The sequence below is a fragment of the Toxorhynchites rutilus genome, chromosome 1, assembly GCF_029784135.1.
Source record: "Toxorhynchites rutilus septentrionalis strain SRP chromosome 1, ASM2978413v1, whole genome shotgun sequence".
Lineage (NCBI taxonomy): Eukaryota > Metazoa > Arthropoda > Insecta > Diptera > Culicidae > Toxorhynchites > Toxorhynchites rutilus.
This window is the reverse complement of record NC_073744.1, coordinates 105,301,948-105,311,954: the sequence shown is the minus strand read 5'-3', so window position 1 is coordinate 105,311,954 and position 10,007 is coordinate 105,301,948. Positions and strand designations below refer to the sequence as shown.

The following is a 10,007-nucleotide window of genomic DNA, read 5'->3' as shown; positions in this document are numbered from 1 at the left end:
TTCTAGCGCTGTACATGGTGACAGACATATAATTTTCGAAGTACAACGCTAGTACAGTTGTATGTCTGTCATAAGTATAACAGTTAATAATTTTTTTTTGTTTTCCTCGATTCGATATCGTCGATTAATTTGACGTTACGCCGCTTTTGTGCTACCGGAGTTTTTCCGATGGGGCAAGTTGACAGTGGCTATGCGAAAAAATCAGGGGTTAGACATCAATTGAATATAGGCTACCCAAATTCAAAATCAATATGGCGTCATTTGTTTATCAACATATCATTTACGAGGATTGAAATCGAAAAATGCGCTGCTTTATTCTAACTGCATGAGCGATTTTCATATTTCGGTTTCACATGGAGGCCACCATTCGACTATATAACCGGACCGAGTTGTAAACAACAGTAATTGATTGAACCAAAATGTCAGTAAACCGCAGCAATATTGGGTACACTGGCAATATGAGGGATTTGACGTTTTAGTCGTACCCCTGGAAAAAATAAGGATAATTATGCCAAGACGGGTCTATGGTACTAGGTGAGGCCGTTTCGTCACTAAGTTGGTTAGGGGAGCGGTATATGAAAACAGTACGGAAGAAAGCAGAAGGGGAATTATTTGCTTGTAGCGTGAAAGAGACAGACTGATCACGAGCGAGCTTCGCCACTAGCGTATTGTGTATTGTTTACAAACAAAACACAGTAGACTTCCAAGATGGCTGAAGAGCGGTTTTAGCAAGTTGGCCCACCTTAGGATATACTTCTAGGCGCCTTGAATTATGCATAAATGATTTACACTACGCTTCTAAAGTTTTTCATTACGGTCCCAGTGTTGTTGTAAAATGTCGATTTTCTGTTTTGCATGAACCTTTCAAACATTTCGTTATCGACCTTAGGACGATATGGAGTTGGATGACTGCATAAGGGAATGGGGCGAGTTGGCGAATGAGTATAAAACTCTGGAGGTAAAAGCTTCGTTACATTATACGCATCTGAGAAATGTAGCTCATATTCCGATAGGCAACTAACTCGAGTTATCTGGACTCCTTGGAAAATTTGGAGCAAATGCAAGAACAATGCACAAAACAAATAAAACATCAGCGGTATCAGATGCAAAATATTTTTAAAAACATCAAATTGTGAGTACTAATAAAATTTTGTTATTCTACGTGGTGTGAGCTAATATCAACCATTTTCCTCGGTGTGATAAGGTAATCCATATTCATCTAAGATCAAAGGTGACAACGAATCATTTTTGATATACCGTTTCTGAAAGATATGGGGTTTGAGATATTGAAGCAGGGCTGAATTTTGATAAGAACTTGTGCTATTGATATGAGAAAACAGAAATGGCATACCGTACAATTAAATACACATTCAAAGGCTTCGAGCATTCACATCATTTTATTGTTTTGAGTTTATGATGTCAAATAGATTAACAAAAGGTTTTCCTATCCAAAAATATCAGTAAAGATTTCAATCACAAACGGTTCATCACCCTTGATCTCTTGATGTCACAACAATACATTTGAAAATGGTTTGAAGCTTCCAAGCATTAACAAAGTCTATCAATATATGTTTTTTGGGGAACGACGTATAATTCGAACTATTGAAAATTTCGACCTCTTTCAGTGGATCAAATTACTTTTTTTCTTATTCATTACAGATGCACAAAAAACAAGAAGCTTACTTCTGAGGAGAAGGACAAACTAGCTGAGTTCGAGAAAAATATTCTGAAGCGGAAAGCTCAGCTGCATGAGATCGAACAAGGATTACCTCAAAAGAATAGTTTATATTTGAAAATTATTCTAGGGGATGTGAATGTTTCAATTTTGAACAGAAGTGATAAAGTTCGGTACAAAGATGATTATGAGAAATTCAAACTAATTTTGAACGTGATTGGTTTGTTTCTATCGTTTCTAAATATCGTTATTAATTACAGGTAGGATAGATAACGTTTCGATTAGTTTTCCAATACTAAATAATTTTTTAATAATATTAATAATCACTTTGCGTTCTAGAGCATTGGAGTTGGTATTCATTTTCCTGCTGGTGTGGTATTATTGTACACTTACAATAAGAGAGTCTATTCTGAAGGTAAATAGTAACTATCGATAGATACGATAATGGTTAGTTTGAACCGGGTTAAGCCGGGGTTGTATCTGTTCGTAGACCAGTTGTTTTGTTCGTTTAATTTAGTTTTTCTGACGTGAGACTAGGTCTAATTGGAATATATGGAGGGAAAAATGAAAACCCGAACACAGAACATGCAGGAATAAAATGAACGATCTCAAATGCTCACAACTCGAACATTTCTTAATGGGTCGGAAAGACGTTTGCATCGATTGATATAAGATATTTCTACGCATCTATCACAATTGACAAAACTTTATTTTTCCTTAGATAAGCAATTGAATGACTGTAAAATGCCAAGTGCTATTTAAACGCCCTAACTATCGCGTTTTGATTGGCTTGATTTACAGTTTCTCTAACAGAGCCATCAAAACCAAGGTACCTTACATTGCATGGCGTTTGTTCAAATTATTACTTATTCAGCAAATATGTTGAATTCAATAGAATTCAAAAACTATTTCATTCAATCAATAATTTAATCAATACAAGCAAATGATTACTAAGCCAACGGTAGTCCCGCGTCAACTTTGCGGTTCTATCATAGATATAACCCACCAATTTTAGACCAAATTCAAAATTGAAGTTTTATTTACACGGGAGCAGAGCAACAACTGAGCTTGCGCACGGTGTCACAGACCGAAAGTTGAACGTCTTTGTAATATTGCTATTGTATACTTTTTAGGGGTTATTGGTATTTATTTAAATATGATTGGATAAAAATACCCCAGAAAATATGTTTTACTCAACTTACTCAACTTTACTATGAAATATATATATATATATATATATATATATATATATATATATATATATATTTATTTATATATATATATATATATATATATATATATATATATATATATATATATATATATATATATATATATATATATATATATATATATATATATATATATATATATATATATATATATATATATATATATATATATATATATTATATATATATATATATATATATATATATATATATATATATATATATATATATATATATATATATATATATATATATATATACTTATGCGTTATCCCATAAGGGAGATATAAAAAAAAATTTATTTCACTTTTCACTAAATTTACAATGTACTACTGACGTCTTGTCAGCTTGAGAATCAAAATCAGACTGAACTATCCCTGCCGTACTTACTACCTAGCTGGCTAGCAGGGCACATCCGTCCAATTGCTGCGTCAGGGTTTCCGTTCGTCGCCGTTGGTCGGTGTGCGGTTTCAACTGTCCTGCTGGGTCTGGGAAACTGCTTCCGTTTCGCTGTCGGCAAGATTGTCTACGCTGCTGCCAGGAATGCCACGTCGGCTTCTTCGTCGGTGCTGTTGTCACGTTAAAACAGGAGAAGAGCCCACGTGTTGTTGATGTTGCATTTGTAGGGTAATGGTGATGTCCATAACTTCCCCCGCCTTAGTTTGAACCGTCCCGGTTCAATTTATTGTGTTAAGCTGGGTTGCTGAACTCGTAGGAATTTCCTGATCGAACAAATTTCTTTGATGAGATATGCGAAAAATATAGTCGCAAGCAAGGTTATAATGGTAATGCTTCCAAAGTTAACCAAGCTAGTTTTTTGATTAACAATTTCTAGATGTTTTATCCTATGGCGATTATTGGTTTGCAAATCATATAACATCTCCATTGGTTCCACTATTACTTCTGTTTTGTTGACGGTAACGAAGTGCAGCGGAAGGATGTCGGGTTTCTTGTCGAACCGAAACACTTTGCTGTCGAAACGGGTGTTTCCAATGCTAATGGAACAATTATTGAATGTTATGAAAAATGTTCCAGTAAGATTCTTTGGTCTTTGTGGGGGCTGGTTTGTTTGTTTTTTCGTTATCTCTGCACACTGAAAACGGCAGAGGAAAGCGTATGCTGCTTCTAAATTTTCTGGTTGTGCGGTTTGTGCATAACCAAAGTATGGTTTGTGCAAGCCGTTAATGAATGCGGCTAAACACTCTTGTTCGATAAATAAATTTATTGCTCCCCAGTTTGCAGCGTAAATTTGATTTCCTTTTGCTAGAGATTTAATATTTATCATCAGTTCTTTAGCTTTTTTGTAATAACTATGTAAGGAATCTGTCATTTTCATATTCCAGATTTGGGTTTGGTATGTCGCGATGGTGTTTCTGTCACCAAAGCTGCCTAGTAACACATTTGCTGCTTCTTCAAATGTTTGTGGATTGCCGTTCGAACACAGGGTGTCCCTGGCTTCTCCAACTACTTTGTTAATGATGCACTGCTCGTACATCATCAGTGTTTCATTTGAAACACGATTCCTAAAAATGTCCAGGGTTCTCCTAACCGTCTGGACCCAAGCTGTAGCTTGTTTCTTTTTACCATCGAAGGTTGGTAAGGATTTGACCGGATCGGGGATCCTAAATATGTCATCAGGCTGTGCAGCAGCCTGATTGTTGTTCGGTGCATTTTGGAATGCACGTAGATTATTATTCTCTTCCTGGAGGTTGTCTACCCTCCGTTCTAGAGCAATAATGTTATTATAAATGGCTTGGATGTCTATTTGGTTATCTTGGTTCGCCATTGCGAAATGCCTCGCTCTGACTCTCGGAAAAGGGTTGTATCTCATGCAAGGAATAGGTAAGGGACAAAAAAAAATACTCACGGTTCCTCTTGTTCCTAAAGGATTAAGATCCACCGACTTAGTGGAAGCTATCTGCTCGGATGGCTCGAATCTCCTACGTGTTGAGGGACGGCGATGGCCGGCCAGCCGATGTCACGAGTTGGACACTGAGGGAAACAGTCACTGAAAGCACACCGCGTGTCGGGTGGTTTACTTCACTAACACTTTTCTTCTCAGCCAGAGTTTTACGCTTTCACTAAGTCGTAGAACAAGCCGTACGACTGCGCCACTTATGCGTTATCCCATAAGGGAGATATAAAAAAAACTTTATTTCACTTTTCACTAAATTTACAATGTACTACTGACGTCTTGTCAGCTTGAGAATCAAAATCAGACTGAACTATCCATGCCGTACCTACTACCTAGCTGGCTAGCAGGGCACATACGTCCAATTGCTGCGTCAGGGTTTCCGTTCGTCGCCGTTGTCAGTGTGCGGTTTCAACTGTCTTGCTGGGTCAGGGAAACTGCATCAGTTTCGCTGTCAGCAAGATTGTCCACGCTGCTGCCAGGAATGCCACGTCGGCTTTTTCGTCGGTGCTTTTGTCACGTTAAAACAGGAGAAGAGCCCACGTGTTGTTGATGTTGCATTTGTAGGGTGATGGTGATGTCCATAACTATATATATATATATATATATATATATATATATATATATATATATATATATATATATATATATATATATATATATATATATATATATATATATATATATATATATATATATATATATATATATATATATATATATATATATATATATATATATATATACAAGCAAATGATTACTAAGCCAACGGTAGTCCCACGTCAACTTTGCGGTTCTATCATAGATATAACCCACCAATTTTTGACCAAATTCAAAATTGAAGTTTTATTTGCACGGGAGCAGAGCAAGAACTGAGCTTGCGCACGGTGTCACAGACCGAAAGTTGAACGTCTTTGTAATATTGCTATTGTATACTTTTTAGGGGTTATTGGTATTTATTTGAATATGATTGGATAAAAATACCCCAGAAAATATGTTTTACTCAACTTACTCAACTGAGTAAATATATATATGTATATATATATATATATATATATATATATATATATATATATATATATATATATATATATATATATATATATATATATATATATATATATATATATATTAGCGATGTGATGCACCATCCACAATCGGCACTGGAGAGAGTGTCATTTCCACCCAATGAAGGGGAATTGGGAATCGTCGACATATCTGCAACAACTTCGTGAGTACTTCGCAGAACGCGCCGACCAAAACGCGCTATACCGGGCTGTCTGCGCCGCTAACAGAGGATACAGCCCTCTGCGAAGGTCCAACTCAACTGCAATCTGCAGACAGTGGAGGAGAAGATTGCAGCTTGGAAGCAGAAGGCAGTGCATGGTGCCCACCCGCATCAACTGGACCGGCCACATGGTGTCAAGGCCGCATCTGATCTGTGGCTAACGCGTGTAAACTCTCTTTAGTAGTAGAGACGACATCATAGCCATCCAGAACAGAATAATGGCGACGAGAAACTGCAGGCGGTACGTCTGGCATCATGACGTTGATGACATTTGACGGATGTGTCATCAATCAGGTGACATAGAAACATAGAACACATTATGGGAGGCTGTCCCGTTTTGGCCAACGTAGCCTACACCGAGCGCCACAGCAACGTGGCCCGCACTGTCCATCGACAACTGGCGCTCCAGTGGTCTAGTGGAAGACAACGTACGAGACTACCGGTACCTGCCTGCACCTGTCCTGGAAAATGACCGTTTCAAGCTATACTGTACTGACCGACAATGGCTTACGACAAGAGCGACTGGCATATCACCATCATCGATGTCGCTATTCCACTGAACCAAAATCTGGAGGAGATCCACGGTCGCAAAAATTGCAAGTACCGATCATTGGCCGTGGAGCTCAAGGAACTGTGGAGGCTAAGGGAGGTCCCAAGAATTGTTCCAGTCGTTCTCTCTGGAACTGGAACTGTCCCGAAGACACTTCTGGATGCTCTGAAGGTGTTGAACATGGAAAAGGAATTGGTCGGTCATCCTGAGCACCTGCGCGATTGTCCGACTATTCCTAGGTCAGAACTTAAACAGCACGAGCATGCAGATACGTGCATTCCGCAGAGCCTAGTCCCCCTTTGGCATTCAGAAGTCCGGGGGCAGGTTGATGTTTTGGCTAGTTTCGCTTAGTTAAAAAGTGAGATAATTCTGCCAAAAAAAAGATCAATTGATGAACAGTTCTGCGTTTGAATTTTTCGTTTAGTACGAAAACGTGAATCTTTGAAGGTATTGGTAACAAAAAACGAAGTTTGCCGGGTCAGCTAGTATATTTAAAAAAAATAATTCCCCGAAACTATATCTATAAAAAATTACACTCGGTAAATGATTAGTTTCTCCAACGCTGTCATAGTTTATAAATCTTCTCTAAGTGAACTTCATTCAGAAGCGTGTAAATGCGTGATCATTGTATTTAGCGAGTACAGGCAAACCTGTTTTTGTGCGGGGGATAGGGACTGCACAAAAAAGTCGCATACCAAAAAATCGTGCACCAGCAGCTTTAAAAAATCGTGTTCGGTACACATTTTGAAAAAAACTTTTTTTGTGCGGTAGATAGGGACCGCATGAAAAAAGTTTCCCTAAAAAAAAATAACTCAAATCCACGCCATTTACCGTTCAATTTCCTTTTGTTTCCCTGCTTTGCGATGGGATACTTTGTCTTTTCAGTTGCGCGTGGCTGTTTTGTGCTTTTAATTGCATATCAAAACGTGTTGCTGTTAGAAATCATGTCATGAAAAAACTTAGAAAAACTTAGAGCATTTGATGAAAGGAGGGGAATGATTTCAGAAGTGGATAATTGAGACGCAAATATGCTTTTTTCACACTGAAAACCATCGATAAAAACTAAATGGACGATAACTTCGTCAAATATGCTTCTTTTCATACACCGCACAAAAAAACCGCACAAGAACAGAAATCGCACAAAAACAGGTTTTACTGTATACGAAAGTCAAACATTTGTACATACTTTGCTTTTGCACTTATGAATCTAACGTCGTCCTTTTTCTTTCTTCGTTGAATCCGTGACAAAAAGACTAGAATCAAATAAGAATATTTCTGTAATAATGTTATACTCAATAAATGATCTTCACCAGTGACACTAATTTATACATTTCATTGAACAATGTTTTAGAATAGGGAAAAAGTCACTTTTCCAAAAAGTTACTCTTATACTCGTGACATACGTTCCCTTCGTAACAATATTTACGATACGCTAAACAATGATGATCGACGGAAAAGAATATGTTTCTATTGTGAAACAACGAAAACTTATTCAAAGTTTAATACAATGTTTCTTTTTCACTTACGGATATTTTTTCCAGGTTAACGGATCGAGAATCAAAGGCTGGTGGAGACTGCATCACTTCATTTCGACTGTAAGTGCAGGAGTTCTGCTCGTTTGGCCACAGAGCGAGACATGGCAGCTTTTCCGAACACAGTTCATGTATTTCAATGTATACATTAGCTTGGTACAATACATGCAATTCGGTTATCAGAAAGGTGTGCTGTACAGACTTAAGGCTCTCGGCGAGCGGCATGACATGGACATAACAATCGAAGGCTTCCACTCGTGGATGTGGCGCGGGCTCAGCTTCTTGATTCCATTTTTATTCGTGGGCTACCTATTCCAAGCGTACAATGCATGGATCTTGTACAAACTTGCGAGCCATCCAGAAGCCACGTGGCAGGTACATTTTGCTTCCAAACAACAATAAAGTCATGTGGTATTTAAATTATACTCAAACTTCAGATTCCGGTTCTCAGTATTCTATTCCTAATTCTATTCATTGGGAATACTACTACCACGATGCTGGTCATTCCGCAAAAATTACGAGGGCGCATAAAGGAGCGTTACCGGCTGATGAGCCTATCGTGGGCATTGAAGGCACGCCAACATAACAAAGTAAGAGAAACAATATGAGAATGAATTGTGACGCTAATGTTCGCTAATACTTTTTCCAGGAAGAAAAAATGAAGCCCGAACAATCCGGTTTGAGCAACGAATGTGATAAGACTAAATAAATGGTGTATAATACAAAAAATCCGTGGTTAACAACTTTTTTTTGTGTTCGGATATGTCTATTGTCTTGTAAAAATCTGAACACATTCAGGCTATAATAGTACACAATGTATAGTTGATTCAGTGTTTTGTAAAGGGTAGCCTCATGGAATAAAACAATAGAAAAGAATAATGTGTGTTTAGATTATCGAATTATTGTTTATATCCGAGTTTTTTTTCCAGAACAACAAGCAAATATGTATCGTTATGGCAGAAAATTTGTACCTAGAAAAAAACCCTCTCATACATCCAATTATAGATCTCTAATTAAACAATTGATTGGATGCACTCATTAGGTCGAGCAAGACAAAATGTGTTGACGATAGGGGGAGAAGATTTATCGTGAAAACAAGTCACACGTCTGATATTTCCAATTAGGATCATTTTCTTCCCATAAACCTCCATACTTTCGATTTCTAGTTGGCTATCGCTGTATTTTTGTGCTACGGTCTATCAATTATCAGAAATGGAACATACAAGATAAACGCCACGTGTTAGGTAGTATGGAAAATATTTATTTGTGGGGATACGACGGACATTGTCAAAACACCTTCAAATGAATATATATTTTTTGGAAGGGAATTTTTGGCTAAATTATCAGGAATAAACATGTTCATGCTTGCACTTCATTTGATTATCCCTTTGAAGCTGTCGAATTTATTGGGTGTGCAACCTAATTCGTTCCGTTCCCCCAAAATAGCCCAAGGTGTCAGAAAAGCACATGAATTTCTCTCATGGCAGCTCAAAATCTTCTCGTTACAGTTTTATAGGCCTACCGCAAGGCTCATGCCCCCTCTTGTACAGTTTTTACGTCAATGATATGGATGATTCTCTAACTAGAGACTGCACGCTGAGACAACTTGCAGACGATGGAGTTATTTCCATCACGGATAATAATCCCGTCTTTCTGCAAAATTCGTTGCAAGATACCTTGAACAACCTGTTCACGTGGGCTCTCAAGCTGGGTATCGAATTCTCTACGGAGAAAACCGAAATGGTCATGTTTTCTAGGAAGCACGAACCCGCCGAATTTCAGCTTCACCTATCCGGCAAAACGATCAGGCACTCTATG

At 37.8% G+C, this 10,007-nt stretch overlaps 1 protein-coding gene across 1 annotated transcript; it reads left to right on the top strand.

Annotated features, from left to right (window-relative positions):
- Window positions 1–752: 752 nt before the first annotated feature.
- Window positions 753–9,060, top strand: LOC129761813 (transmembrane protein 120 homolog). Its single transcript, XM_055759596.1, has 7 exons — window positions 753–958; window positions 1,014–1,132; window positions 1,660–1,935; window positions 2,015–2,090; window positions 8,199–8,564; window positions 8,627–8,779; window positions 8,839–9,060. Exons 1-7 carry the CDS (start codon window positions 896–898, stop codon window positions 8,896–8,898), a joined length of 1,113 nt encoding a protein of 370 aa, XP_055615571.1. The 5' UTR covers window positions 753–895; the 3' UTR covers window positions 8,899–9,060.
- The last annotated feature ends 947 nt before the right edge of the window (window positions 9,061–10,007 follow it).

What these genes read in the sequence shown, in the direction of transcription:
- LOC129761813 (XM_055759596.1), top strand. Translation starts at nt 896, where the DNA reads ATGGAGTTGGATGACTGCATAAGGGAATGGGGCGAGTTGGCGAATGAG. An exon ending in ATTTTTAAAAACATCAAATT is followed by an intron (nt 1,133 to 1,659) that starts GTGAGTACTAAT and finishes TATTCATTACAG; the next exon opens with ATGCACAAAAAACAAGAAGC. An exon ending in TAAGAGAGTCTATTCTGAAG is followed by an intron (nt 2,091 to 8,198) that starts GTAAATAGTAAC and finishes TATTTTTTCCAG; the next exon opens with GTTAACGGATCGAGAATCAA.